We start from the raw sequence: 15,908 nt of genomic DNA, 5'->3' as shown, positions 1-15,908 counted from the left end.
CCCAGTGATGATCATATCATCAACATATAACAGAAGAATAACAATGAAATTACCTGTTTTCTTAACAAAAAGAGCAGTGTCAGTATATCAAGAAGTAAATCCTAAATTGATTAATACATTACTAAACTTATCATACCAAGCTTTATGAGCTTGCTTAAGTCCATATAAGGCCTTTTTTAATTTCAAAATTTTACCATTTAAATTCATACCCGGAGGTGGTTCCATGTAAACTTCTTCATTTAAATTTCCATTTAAAAAGGCATTTTTGACATCTAGTTGAAAAATTGACCATTTTTTAGCAGAGGCTATTGCAATAAGAGCTCGAACACTAGTCATTCGAGCAACAGGGGCAAAGGTTTCATCATAATCTATCCAATACTCTTTGGCATATCCCTTGACCACTAACCTGGCCTTATATCTTTCTAAAGATCCATCGCACTTAGTTTTAACTTTAAAAACCCATCGGCATCCAATGAGTTTCTTGCCATTGGGTGGATCAACAATTTCCCAGGTTTGAGCTCTCTTAAGTGCATTAAGTTCCAGTTCCATTGCTTCATTCCAATGGGCATATTGTCTAGCATCATTATAATGAGTTGGTTCATGAATTTAGTGAAGAGCAAGCAGACATGCTCAAAAATTTGGAGAAAAAGAATCATAAGATACAAATCTATTTGGTATTTTTGAAATACGATTTGATCTTCTTTGAGAAGTTTCTTCAGTTAACTCATTTTGAGAGAATTTTTCAAGGGCACAAGGAGAATTGCTTTCATTTCTTCTAAAGTAGACTTGTATTTGCCTTTGTACATTTTCTTGTAAATTTTGGTCATCATTTGGAGGTTCAAAAAAATCGTCTATGAGCGATTCACTGTATTCAACATTATCATCAATGACCTTTTCTTGAGGCAATAAGTCAAATAAAAAGGAATAATCAATATCTTCATTTGGTTTATGCGAAAAACCATTTTCTTCTTCTAAGAATGTAACATCTTTTGAGATATAAAGTTTATTATTTGATATGTCAAAGCATCGATAACCTTTTTGTTTTTCGCCATATCCTAAGAAAATGCATTCAATAGCTCTAGAAGAAAGTTTATCATTTTTGTGAGTTAAAACAAAGCATTTACATCCGAAAATTCTTAGTCTTTTATAATCGGGAGACATATTGTAAAGTTTCTCAAATGAAGAAAGATTTTTTAAAGAAGATGAAGGAGTTCTATTGATAAGATACGTTGAGGTTAGAACCGCTTCGGCCCAAAAAGATTTTGGAATATTTTTTGAGATTAATAAGGTTCTTGTGGTTTCTATTATGTGTCTATGCTTTCTTTCTGCAAGCCCATTTTGTTGCGGAGTGTTTGGACAAGAACGTTGGTGGCAAATTCCATTTTCTTTTAAATAGTTTTAAAATTCATTGGACATGTATTCACTTCCCGAGTCAGACCTAAGAATTGATAGATTTCCCAAAAATTGATTTTTAACCATCGCATGAAATTCTTTAAAGAAGGAGAAAACTTCGGATTTGCGACTTAAGAAGTAAATCCATGTAAATCGAGTGAAGTCATCAATAAAGACCACATAGTACGAAAATCCTCTTTTGGACAAAATAGGGGAAGGTCCCCATACATCGGAATGAACAAGTTCAAAAGGCCGAGTGGTGAAATAATTTCTTTGAGGAAATGGAGTAGCTTTAGATTTCACAAAAATGCAATCTTTATAAGTCATGTGATTGTCTTTACAAGTATTGTTCAAAAAAGGAAAAAGATATATTTTTACAAAGTTTGGATAACCAAGTCTCTCATGCTAAATTCCAATACTTTTGTCCTTTACAAGATTGCAAGATGACTTAGGTGGAAGAGTCAAAAAATCCATAAAATAGAGATCACCCCTTCTATGGCCTTGCCCAATCAGCTTCCCTGACTGGAGATCCTGCACGATGCAATCTTTAGGTGAGAAAGAGACTTGACATCCATGATCGATGATTTGGAAAGCGGAAAAAAGATTTAGATTAATTTTTGGAACGACTCTTACTTTAGGAACAAAGAAGGTTTGAGAAGTTTTAAAATCAAGTGTTCCAATAATTTCAATTTTTAAAGATGTCCCATCGGCCGTTGAAACATAAGAAGATATGGGTTTTGAAAAAACATTAGAAAGCGAGTTTTTATGAGATGTCATGTGAAAAGAAGCACTAGAGTTTAATATCCACGTACCTGGAGGTGATAAAGAGTAGACGATGGCGGCTCCGGATGTTGAAGATGAAGAAGTCTTAAGAAGATGTTGGAGAACTTCGGAGATATGATTAAGAGTTTCTTTGATATCTCCCTCTTTGACACTTTCTTCTTCCTTCTTTGGAAAATTTTCTCCAACCGTGGCCACTTTTCCTTTAAGCTTTGGGCAAACCGGTTTAATGTGACCCGGTTCATTGCAATAGTGGCAAATCACTCTCTTTCTATATTCATTATTTTTGTTAAAGTGGGGAGGTCTATATGCTTTTACATTTTATCCGGGCCTAGAAACGGCCAAAGCTTCATCACTCTTGATACTTAGGCCAAGTCGAGTTTCTTCTTGGCATACTTCGGCAAGGGCGTCTTCAATGGGTAAGGCTTTACTTCTATTGAGAAGAGATACCCTAACTTGTTCATATTCCGGTCGTAGACCATGAAGAAATTGGAAAAAGTGTTCCTTTTCAATTTGTTCTCTTCTTAACTCAATATCTTCCGGAGCCACCCATTTAGGCTCAAGAAGAACAAGCTCATCCCAAAGAGGGGTTAAAGAGCTAAAGTATTCACGGACACTCATATCCGCTTGTTTAGTGGAACGAATTTTCTCTTGACAAAAAAATTGTCTAGCAAGATCCTTTTGGGTATACATACCCTTAAGGAAGAACCATGCCTCATTGGCTCTTCTAAATTTTGCAATATTTGCGCAATTTTTTAGGTCCACATTGTTCATAAACCATGCAAAAATTTTGGCATGATTACTTTCCCAATCCTCAATTTTGGATTGATGATCATTTATAGCTTTGATGCGTTCATCGCCATCTAAAGCTTTTTCAACATCATTTTCAATTTTAGTGAGAACAAGAGAGGGTTCGGGAGTAGTTCCCATAACAAAACCCCAAAGTTTCTTACCTCTTAGATGATTTCCCATAGCGGAGGCCCATATAAGATAATTGAATCCATTGAGCTTGAAAGAAAGCTCAACTTTAGAATCATGTTTCATAGGATCCGAAAGATCTTCTTTCCTTCTTCAAAAGCTTGAGATGCACGCATCCCAAGGCGTGGTTTGTTTTAGGGAGAGTCCGCCACTTTACTAGAGAGTGGTGTGTTTGACACAACTGTTGTTATGGTACTAAGGAAGTGGCACATGTGGGCGTGGGGTGTCCCTTGTGTCTCCGACATTAGATGTGGAGGTCTAATGTTTCAAAGGTGATTCGGTCGAGGGCTAAGTTGGAACCCAGTAATAAAATACAAATTGTGTGTTAAGCTACCTTGAGAACCTACTTGACCTCGGGGATTGTACCCGTTTGGTGTATCCGCGGGCAACGAAAATTAAAAAGAGGAACTTAAAGCTGTGTGCATTTAATAGGGCATGCATATGGAAAGATGAAACTTAAATGAAAGATAACAGAAGAAATCATGCATTGCACATAATCATGCATTATCCTATTATGCATTAGATCATGCATGTTTGAATCATTCTTTATATCATGACATTATTTAGTGGTAGCATATGATTTACTTCTTGAAATCATGCTGCAAGGTTTGGTTATTTAGTTCTTGATATATGGTACTGCTTTACTGTTCTTGACTGGTGAGCATATGTAATTGTTGGTAGGTATGGATATTTGAATGCTGAAAATTTTATATCTGTACTCACTCAAATCATTGCATGAAATCTTATCCATGTTCTTTGTCTCACCTGGTTTCTTTAGAAGTAGCTGTGCTCAGAATTTCGGTTCTGACACCCTACTTTGTTGGTTTTTCACATGACATGGTGAACAGTGAGGCTGGACTGGCTACTGGGGATGAATGAGAGTCATACTTGCGCTTGTCAGTTTCAGCAGGGGACATACTGACTCTATTTTTGCTTCTTTTAGTTCTTTTAAATTTCTGCAGTTGTTACTTCACTTTTGAGTTGTGTATGAGACTCTTATTGGTTCATTAATAAAAGAGTTTTAGTTGGTTGTTATGGATGATGATTGCAACTTCGTTTGTGGTGGTTGGGCTATCCAATGGAAATTGGAACTGTGAGGACCCCGGATCTCTGGGAAGGTTTCTGCATTGAAAAAAAAAATTTTATTTCGCATTTTTGAAGGGTATGGATTGTGGTCGTTACAGGTTTGGTATCAGAGTACACCACAAAGACTTGTAATTTTGTCATCTTTTGAGTATTAATTTTTTTTTTTGTATATGAGCCCTGTCCTGAAGCATCGACAAGTGTGACTCGTCCTCTAGAGCAGTCTTTTTCACTGATATGGTTATTTAATACTTTTACTTAAAGTATGTGAATTCTGTGCGATTGATTGCAATTATAGTTTAATAAGTCTTGGTGTGATTACGTGAATGATTATTGTTCATGATCAACCCTAAGGGGGTAAGATAAGTAAGAGTCTAATTTATAGAAGGAATGTGTGTTGTAGATGTCGCATTATACCCGCAAAGGTGCTTCGTCCTCTACTGCTGCTCCCGCGAACTGGCAGAAACAGAGAGACTTTATGATGGAGGTCATCCACACCCTGACCGAGACTATGATGGCTCAGGCAACTCAGACAGCACAGGCGATACAGGCGGCACAGGCGGCACAGGCTGCGCAAGCGGTCCAAGCGGCACAGGCTGCCCATGCAGCTGCGCAGGTAGCCGCACAAGCAGCAGCTCGTGACCCTCCTGTCGATATTGTTCCAAACGCAGGTGGCATTTCCTTCGAAAGGTTCCTGAAGTTGTATCAGCCAACTTTTTTAAAAAAGGCAGACGCAGAGGCAGCAGAGAACTGGGTTGAGGAGATTGAGCGGGCGTTCGACGTCCTATCTGTCCCTGAAGACAGAAAGACATTTTTTGGCACATACCGTTTGAAGGGTGATGCCAAGAAGTGGTGGGACACCCTGCGAAGGGTGAAGTTCGCCGATTGGGACGAGATCCTCTGGGAGACGTTCAGGGAAGAGTTTCTGGACACGTATTTTCCCGCGTACGTCGAGGAACAGATGCAACGGGAGTTCCTTAATTTGACTCAGGGAACCATGAGTCTGGTAGATTAAACTACCAAGTTTCAGAATCTCGAGAGGTACTGCCCGACCCTCTTCAAGAATGATAAAGCGAGGGCGGCAAAGTATGTGCACGGACTAAAAAATGGGTTACGGACTCGCGTCCTGTCAGGTCGGCCTCCTACTTTGGCCGATGCGATTGAGTCAGCTATTGTTCTAACCAAGGACTGGGAGAGGTCTAGGAATGTATCGCAAAAGGGAGGCATCAATGGAGGGGATGCTTCAAGCGGAAAGAGAAAGGACCCACCTACAGGTGGAAAGACTGAGGGTGGCAAGAAGCAGCAGACCTATAATGGGCAACAACAAGGAAAGGCCCCACCAACATGTCGTAAGTGCGGCAAAAACCATCCATTAGGTTTTTGCCCGTTGTTCAAGGGAAATTGCTATCAGTGCCGACAGCCAGGGCACATTGCTTCTTTTTGTCCGAACAAGCCAGTGGCTCAGGAAGAACATCAACCACCACCACATCAGCCACTGCAGATACCTCAGCCGCAACAAGGTCAGCGAAGGACTAACGGGAGGGTTTATGCCGTTACGACTTCTACTCAGGACGATCAGACTGATCTGGTCTAAGGTATCTCTTAGTTGTTAATCATTAGGCTCATGTGATAATTGATTTTAGTACTACTCACATTTAGTACGTTTTAATTTCGCGGACGAAATTCTTTTAAGGGGGTAGGGATGTAAAACCCGAAAATTTTTGTTACAAAATATTTTAAAATATGCAAATTGAGCCTAGATCCACATTTTTGAGGCTAGAGTCTTGTTCTTGAAGCGGGAATTCCAAACTCTCCAAAAGGGCACCATGTCCATTATGGAGTACTTGAACAAAATGAAGACAATAACGGATCAACTTGCTATTGTTGGAAGTATAGTATCAGACATAGAGATAGTACAACAAACTTTGAATGGCCTCGGGAAGAATATCACGCTCTTACCACATCGTTATTGTGCCCGCCAGAATTACCATGTTTTGAAGACTTTCGAGCTAAACTTTTACAATATGAGATGAGTTTGAACAGATTGACTATCAGGAAAGAACAGTCCAGTACACAAAATGTTTTGGTTACAGATATATATCAACGTGATGCTCGTGGTGGGAATAATTTTCAAGGTGGAAGAGGTCATGGTCGTCATGGACAAGGAGGTCATGGGCTTCTTCCTACTCCAAATATGTCAGGAAACTCTACAGTGGGAAATCAAAATATTTCTACATGTTTTCTCTGCAACAAAAAGGGGCATATCAAAGCAAATTGTTGGTTCAATCCTCAAAACAAAGGCATAAATAACAGAGCAGAGGGAAAAAGGGAAATTGAGGGATCGAAGCTTTCTGGAGATGTACAACAACTCTTACTTGCAACCTTTTCACAAATGAACATTAAGCAGAATGATCAGGGAGAGTGGTATATAGACTCTGGAGCAGTCACCCACGTGACAGGTAATTCGGGTAAGCTCACTAACTTATCTCCTTATTTTGGAAAAGGAAGTATCGTTACTGGCGATGGTACACATCACCCCATTACTCACATTGGAAATGCACAAATTCCATTGTCATCTTCTAACCTTAATTTGTCTCATGTTCTTCTTGCTCCTAATATAAAAAAGAATATTATTTTTATATCTAAACTTGTTGATGATACAAATTCTTCAGTCGAATTTACTCCTTCTTCTGTGCATGTCAAGGATCTTCAAACGAAGGAGACGTTCGCTAGAGGGGAGCGACGAGGGAATATGTACATCTTCAACGAGGATCCTTCTACTGCTATCTTGAAGCCATCTTTTGTCTCAAAGTTTTCGTCACAACTTCCAAAGTCAAGTTCTTCGAATATTTTAAGTATAAGTCAATGCAATAAGCCATATATATGGCATGGTCGTCTTGGTCATTGTAGTCGTACTTTCATTGAAAAGCTTGTGTCAAATAATCTTATTCCAGAGTCTAGTCTACTTTCTAAGTCAGATGTTAAGAAGTGTTCCAGTTGTCAGTTATGCAAGAGTCATGTTCTTTCATTTTCTTCTATAAATAAAAGAGCTTCAAGACCTTTTGAAATTGTGTACTCTGATGTATGGCGACCTGCTCATGTATGTCCCTCTTCTGGAAGTCGATATTATGTTCTTTTTATAGATAGCTTTTCCTGCTATACTTGGATACACTTTATGAAACACAAATCTGAAGTTTTTAAGTTATTCCAACATTTTTTGTGCAATGATTAGAAATCAATTTTCCACCAATATCATGCATTTCCAATGCGATGGGGGGGGGGGTGAGTATTCCACAACCGACTTTATTGACTTTCTTCAAAATAATGGGATAAGTCGACGAGTTTCTTGCCCTCATACACCTCAACAAAATGGAATGGTTGAACGGAAACATCGCCATATTGTTGAGAGTGCCATGAGTATGCTCCATGACAACAATGTTTCTACTAGTCTTTGGACAGAAGCCTTTCACACTGATGTACATGTTATCAATCACCTGCCTATGACAGTTCTTGCAGATAAATCTCCTTATTCTGTTCTTTTTGAGCATCATCCTGATTATAATGATTTGCGAGTCTTTGGTTGTGTTTGCTATGTGCACATTGATAAATCTCTAAGAAACAAATTCTAGGATAAGGCCTCCAAATGCAGATTTGTGGGGTATGCAGAAGACTACAAGGGCTATAGATGCTATGATCCCATTACCAAACTTGTTAAAATCTCCATAAATGTTATTTTTGATGAACAGGATTTTGAAGGCGAGTTTTCATCTCAACAAAGTCAGCCTTGCAATATAGAAGTCTACGATCCTTAGATGAGTGCAGACTTATTTGTCGGTGAAAAAGAGTTTAGTCAACCTTCTTGTGACAGAACTGAGATAAGAGAGGAAAATCATCAAGAACAACTCATATCAGAAGAAACGACGCCTGCTGCATCTGAAGGTTTTAACAAATTTTCAGGCCAAGTATACACTAGAAGAGATAAGAATCCTTCTTACGACAATGTAGAAGAGAGCATGAACCAACCCATTACAAGAAGGTCTGTAAGGAATCACCATTCAATCCAGAGATGGGTTAGCTATGACAACTTTTCTCTGGATTTTCAGTTATTCATGTCACAGGTTGAGAAGCAAGATGAACCTATTGCATTTTATCAAGCCATCAAGTCACGTAAGTGGATTGAAGCAATGAATGAAGAAATGGAAGCCCTACATGAGTGCCAAACTTGGGTGATTGTTCCTAGACCTGAAGGCAAAAATATTGTAGGATCAAAGTGGGTTTACAAAATTAAATACAAGCCGGATGGAAGTATAGAACGTCATAAAGCAAGGCTCGTTGCTCGAGGCTTTACTCAAGAGTATGGACAAGACTATGATGAGACTTTTAGTCTTGTTGTTAAGATGAGAACTATTCGTATCATCCTTTCCCTAGCAGTTGAACATAGATGGACGTTGAGTCAGTTAGATGTAAAAAATGCATTCTTGCATGAAGATTTGAAGGAAGAGGTATATATGGAGCAACCTCCTGGCTATGCTGAAGGAGATCCACATGCATATGTGTGCAGGCTGAAAAGAGCCCTCTATGGGCTAAAGCAAGCATCTAGATCTTGGTTTGAAAGCTTCTCATTCAAAATACAAAATCATGGTTTTCGTAGGTGTTTTCTTGACCATTCCTTGTTCATTTACAGAAATGAAAATGTGACTACTTTGTTGCTCATATATGTTGATGATATAGTCATCACTGGAAATTCTGACGATCACATACAAGTGGTGAAAGGTTTGCTAATGCAAGATTTTAAGATGAAAGATCTAGGGGAATTAAGATATTTTCTTGGTGTTGAAGTGGATAAGAAGGGCGATGTTTTGACTCTTATACAACACAAGTACACCCTTGACTTATTAAGTAAAGCTGGGATGATAGACTGCAAACCCTTGACTACTCCCAGTGCTATAAACCAAAGGTTAAGTTCGCAAGATGGAGAAATATACCATGACCCCACTAGATATCGAAGCATTGTTGGAATGTTACAATATCTAACATTCACTAGACCAGACATTGTATATGCTGTGAATCAAGTATCTTAGTTCATGCATGAGCCGAGAATTGGATATGTTGAAGCAGTGAAGAGAATCTTGAGGTACTTGAAGGGAACCATTGGAGATGGACTTGCTTATCAAAGGAGTTGGTCAAGCAAGAAGGGTCATGAAATACTTACTTATACTGATGCAGACTGGGCAGGTGATCCAGATGAAAGAAGGTCGGTTCCGGGTTATTGCATCTTCATAGGAAATAACCTAGTATCATGGAGTAGTAAGAAACAAAAGACTGTTGCCAGATCTAGCACAGAAGCAGAGTATCGGTCCATGGCAGCTGGAACAACAGAAGCAACTTGGGTGAGACACTTACTACATGATCTAGGAGCTGTTATCACAGGCTCACTATTGTTGTGTGACAACCAGAGTGCCATCAGTATCTCTTTTAATCCGATTCACCACAGCCGCACGAAGCACATTGAGATTGATCAACATTTCATTCGGCAAAAAGTGGAGGAAAAAGAAATCATGTCTCAGCACATTAGGACTGAAAATCAAGTAGCTGACTTGTTTACAAAAGGTCTAACAAAACACCATTATTGGTTCTTAAAGAACAAGTTGTCCACGATTCAAGATCATGCACAACTTGAGGGAAGGTGAAAACCCGTGATTTATTCTTGTATTGGATTGGGTCCGAAATAGATCCAAATCCATGTTATTGTGTAAACATATGTACTGCGTAGGCGTAGGATACAATTTGTAATTTACCCTTTTACCAAAGGGTTTTTATGTATTTTGCAACATAAAGTAATATAAAGTCATTAGGGCACGCGGTCTTGATCATCTCTCTCTCTCAAAAAGTGCTTCTTTTCTTTCGGATTGAATAAACAGGTACTAGTCAGACCCATCTTCTTGCTGAAGATCGAGCCCTTCTTCGGACGGAATGAGTGGCGAAAACCCATCTTCTGCAAACGAGCCTTCAGATGGAAATTCCACGCCGGTTAACACCAACAATAGCAACTCGATCGATGTCTTGAGCCGGAGGGTTCAGGACGCCCTGTCTCTGGGAAAGCGCCACCGGTTTTGGGAGTCCCAGCCGGTCGGGCAATTCAAGGATATCGGCGACACCAGCCTGCAGGAGGGGCCGATCGAGGCGCCTACCCCTCTCTCTGATGTCAAGCCAGAGCCCTATAATCTCCCTAGCCCCTATGAATGGAGCACCTGCGACATAAACTCTGAAGAGACCTGCACGGAGGTCTACAGCCTCCTGATGAATAATTACGTCGAGGATGATGAGAACATGTTCAGGTTCAACTACTCAAAGGAGTTTTTGCGGTGGGCGCTTCGCCCTCCGGGCTATTTCAGGAGTTGGCATATAGGGGTCAGGGTCAAGGGATCAGGGAAGCTCGTGGCATTCATTACTGGTGTGCCCGCGAAGATTCGTGTCCGGGATCAGGTCGTTCAGATGGCAGAGATCAATTTCCTCTGTGTTCATAAAAAGCTCCGATCGAAACGGCTCGCCCCTGTGATGATCAAGGAGGTTACTAGGCGGGTTCATCTGGAGAATATATGGCAAGCTGCTTATACAGCAGGAGTTGTGCTCCCTACTCCAGTCACAACTTGCCAATATTGGCATCGCTCTTTGAACCCTAAGAAGCTTATCGATGTTGGGTTCTCTCGGCTTGGTGCAAGGATGACAATGAGCAGGACGATTAAGCTGTATAAGCTGCCTGAGTCGACGGCTACCCCTGGTTTTAGGGCAATGGAGTTGCGGGATGTCCCAGCCGTTACTAGGCTTCTAAGGAATTACCTTACCCAATTCATTGTTGCACCAGATTTTGATGAAAATGATGTGCAGCATTGGCTCCTTCCTAAGGAGAATGTTATTGATAGTTATGTGGTTGAGAGCCCAGGCACTCACGAAATCACCGACTTCTGTAGCTTCTACACCCTACCATCTTCGATCCTTGGGAATCAGAATTATTCCTTATTGAAGGCGGCGTATTCATACTACAATGTTTCTACGCTTACCCCTTTGCTGCAGCTTATGAATGATGCACTTATTGTTGCTAAGAAGAAGGATTATGACGTCTTCAACGCACTGGATATCATGAAGAACGAGTCATGTTTGAAGGAACTGAAATTTGGACCTGGTGACGGACAACTTCACTATTATCTATATAATTATCGGATAAGACATGTCCTGAAGCCTTCAGAGCTTGGGCTTGTTCTTTTGTAATGCATGGTAATGCTTTCATATCTCTATATCATGGGACATGCATGAACATTTTGACATGTTTTCGCTAAATTTTGCATGACCTGCATTTTTTAAGTGTCTTTTACTACTATGGTGCAGAAATTTTGGTTCTTGTTGCGAGAGAATGGTTATGTATGTCTTTCATCATTTCTGTATTTCTTGTACACGGTTGCATGTTCTTATGGAATGCACAATTTTAACATTTTGAATGTGTGAATGATGGAAAACAAGAAGCTCTCATATTTTACTAAGTTATTGTTTTACACAATAAATGTGTGTATATATACACGTTGATGTATGGAGGCTAACAGCCCATGCTTGTTCATGTATAGGAAACAGATTCATGTGTTTGCATGAATGAATGGATAAACATGTTATGAGGCGGTTTTTTTTTCTTGTTTATTTAATTTTTTTGTGCCATTATTTCTTATTTATAGATCATTGTGATTGGAAAAGACCTATTATTCTTTTTACATAACTTCTTTTAAGGTGGGGACTACCAAAGTTGGTAGTTCACTTGAGCCCTTGGATGTATCATGGCCTCATAAGAAGTTGGCAGTAATGGTGCAAGGGAATTTTATTGATTGTATGGATACTGTTGTTTTGGTATACACGTGCTTACCTCTGTCTCTGTTTAAGACAATGTGCACAAAATAATGATTGTATTAGAACTTTTATTTCTAAGAAACAGTGCGATCTTTGTAATGTCTGCTGTGTTAAATGAAAATTTAAATAATTCCTGAAAATATTGATTTTCAAAATGGTGTTCTGATTTGAATGGGTTACAAATAGAGCATATAAGAAACCATACATTTGAGCAAAGACTGAAGCTTCTCAATGCTTTAGTAAGGAAAAACCCTTTAAGATAAAGGTTTAACTTTAGATAACAGGAGTCATACCAACCTTTGAACAAAAACTAGAACCATCTAGTAATCTTTGATCTCTCTAAAAGTGGTATTTGGAGGATAAAAATATGGAGTACTTACAGTAGTAGCTCCTCTAAGGATGAGTATCCCGAGGACAAGGGTGAAGAATATCCAGCATGTGAAATTGACTATCCTAATAGGATACCATCTACATGAGAGACCATGAATCTTTAAACCATCGTTCAATCTTCTTCTCCAGTACATGGACTTCCTGTACTAAGGCCCAAAGAAACTTCAATGGTTTTCTATCCCTATGGCAACTAGGGAAGGATGCATTGTTCAGAAAAATTCAGCTACATCTAAGAAAAGAATAAGAAAGGCTGTGCCAAGTTATAAACATTCACTCGCCTTAATAAAGTCTGAATGCCTAGACAAGTTACCCAAAGAATTGCAACAAATGATAAACAGAAGAAGAAAACAGTAAGTTCAAATAGAATCCTTTACTTGGCAACTTGCTGATCTGGTTAAAAGAAAAAGGTTAAATTGACTCCCTAGCTGAATGATGATCTAAATTCTCTAATTTCATTAGTGGAAACAAGTTTCTGGTAGAAGAAAATAGATAAGCTGTTGCAATAACAAATTCTCCTGGAGAAGTCCTAACACGTGCTCTTTCTACATGTAAGTAGCTAGAAGAACTGAAAGATTCTGAACCCGTTCCTGAAATCCTTGGTGAAGAGTCACAAAAGAGTAAAAATAGCAGAGTGAAACTTACTGATAGCTAGACAGAGATAGTGAAGGATGCAAGAAGAGAATAAAATCACTAACAAAAGCCTTAGCATCTAGTCAACCTGAGGCTGTGAAACAATGAAAGCCTGTAAAAAAATTCTTCTGTACATGATTCCTTTAGCCTTTGAGAAGGCAATCTATGTACTGTAATGAAATAAAGCGGAAAGCAAGACATAGTGTGCACAAGCACAAGAACAAGTCCTACAAGAGACAATACAAATGCCAAAGGCAATACACACACACACAAGTGCATACAATGGCTACAAAGAGCCTAAACGTGCACAATCACAAGTCCACAAAGGGACTAAACACAAGTCAATCAATGACAAAAACATAAGATCACAAGAGGCACTAATGAGCCTACTCAAAAGAACACAAAAACATAAAAAATAATAATCCTTTATTGAGATAGAATGCTTAGGAAATCATTAAAGAACAAGAAGTGGTTTTAACCCCTTTATATAGATCATACAAGGCTAATATAGTCGTTGTGATGCTCCCAACGGCTATATTGGACAAAGTCCAATAAACTCTTATGAAAAAAAGGAAATAATAAGAATCATAAAAAATAAGACAAGACAAAACTGCCCAAATGGCAACTTATTACATGTGTACAAATAACCAAAATGCCCCTACATGGGCAAAACCTATTGCAATAATAAAATAGTTAAAAATATATATAATATGTATAGGTTAATATTGGCTACTAATAAAGGTACGAAACTAACGCGTAGAAATTAGTCTTTTCTTCAAAAAAATTCAATTTTTTGTAGATCAAATGTTATAATCTACATGGTTTGTTTAGTAGGAAACTTGTTTTGAATCATGTGATTATGACAAATAACTAGGTTTTTAAAGGGGTCCAAAAATCAACGGCCCACAATGTGCCAAATTTTTATAACCCAAAATATCACATTTTTACATCAGAAAAGCACTATCCAATGCTTTTTAGCAAACAAACCATGTTGCACACATCTATGTGGCTAGATTGAGTCGATACAACTTGCACCTATGATTTCTAGCTCCTTAGTTTCCTACTTTCATTTGTACCCAATATTTACCCTATATATATATATATATATATATATATATATATATATATATATATATATATATATATGAATCAACACATTTTAACATTCTCCCTCAAACTTATGGTGTGATTATCGAAAGTTTGAAAATACAAAAACAAAGGGAAGAATCCAAGTCTTCATTGATAAACTTCACCAAATGCCTTCGTCGGCTATCTCCATCTTCATGATGTATCAAAAACATAATTTCTTTCTTAAACCATATCATCTTTAAGAACCTGCAAAACAAAGGTTCCAACTACGCAAAAGAAGATATCCTAACCAAATAGTTATTAAAAGAAAACATTTTAACCCAACAGTTAAAAAATAGTTATAAGATATATGTATATAGTTTCAAAACAAATATATATTTTGAGCAAGTTTAACACAGATTAATTCACACACACACACACACACACACACACACACACACACACACACATATATATATATATATACAAAGAGAGAGAGAGAGAGAGAGAGAGAGAGAGAGAGAGAGAGAGAGAGAGAGAGAGAGGATGGCTAAGTTCCTCAACAAAACATAAAGGTACTATAAACTAAACAATTTTTTAAAAGTGAATCAAATATGCACCTTAAGCAATAATTTTTAAGATTTTAGAAACATTAGCAACAATTCAAGCAAGGTACAATGACCATTAAGATAAACACAAGGAATATACTTCGAAATCAATTTTTAAGAATTTCTCGTTTAGACAAACATATAAAAAATAACATATTTTTCAAGGAAACAAATTCTGAACATAGAATTTTGATCCCTAAAGTCCAATAAACAAGCACATATTAGACATAAAATAAACAATTTTACAATAATGTCCAAAAGACTTAGGAAAACATTTCAAATAAAAGATACAACTCATCAAAAACCCGACATGTACATTAAATGTAAGAACTCAAATGAGCTAAAAATAAAATGGGGATTAATTAAATTCATACAAAAATGCAAGATAACCAACTTGGAACAAATCCAAATACCATCAACATATATATGCAATTAAAGTATACTTATAATGCACATAATAAAGTTGTTCTCATAAAACAATAGGGTTCATGCACAAAAAACTACCAAGGGTCAAGAGAGCACACATAAAAATAATAATTTTATTAAGGAGAGAATGCACACAAAATGCATAATTTTTTCAATGGATAACCTTTTTTCCATACAAGGGCAAGGGCAAATGAGATTAGAAAATACATGGAGAGATTTTAAAAATTTCACATACAACAAATCATAATAAAAGAAATGATATCCTCAATCACATAAAACAAGATATCAAACACAAATTTCAGCAATAACCAAACCAGTGATCATGCACCAGCAATACCTGCTATCTAAACTGACAATAAATACCAACTATTACGACAAGAGCTTCACATCTCTTACCTCACAAATGGTTGTAAAACTGTAATCAATACCATTAGCTACAGCAGTTGCACATAACTCACCACCACCATTGTTGCAAAACTGATAAACAAAATCTCTTATCCAAAGAAAAAATCACTCAAATAAAAGGAAAGAGAAGAAAAACAAGATATTTAAAAATATTGTAATGAAAACAAATTGATGTCAATAAGCAAAAAGATTTAAAAACAATATTTAAATCAAAGCAATAAATTTTGCAATAATATGGGATTTAATCCATAAGGA

The 15,908-nt window shown here is 37.7% G+C and overlaps 1 protein-coding gene across 1 annotated transcript; it reads left to right on the top strand.

The window, feature by feature from the left end:
* The first annotated feature begins 10,115 nt into the window (after window positions 1-10,115).
* Window positions 10,116-11,792, top strand: LOC149820311 (glycylpeptide N-tetradecanoyltransferase 1-like). The gene has a single exon (XM_089982213.1). The coding sequence runs from the start codon at window positions 10,207-10,209 to the stop codon at window positions 11,500-11,502; it is 1,296 nt and encodes a 431-aa protein (XP_089838339.1). The 5' UTR covers window positions 10,116-10,206; the 3' UTR covers window positions 11,503-11,792.
* The last annotated feature ends 4,116 nt before the right edge of the window (window positions 11,793-15,908 follow it).

The sequence above is a fragment of the Nuphar pumila genome, chromosome 12 (assembly GCF_984573655.1).
Source record: "Nuphar pumila chromosome 12, dmNupPumi1.hap1.1, whole genome shotgun sequence".
Taxonomy (NCBI): domain Eukaryota; kingdom Viridiplantae; phylum Streptophyta; class Magnoliopsida; order Nymphaeales; family Nymphaeaceae; genus Nuphar; species Nuphar pumila.
This window is presented reverse-complemented; position numbering and strand designations above follow the sequence as displayed.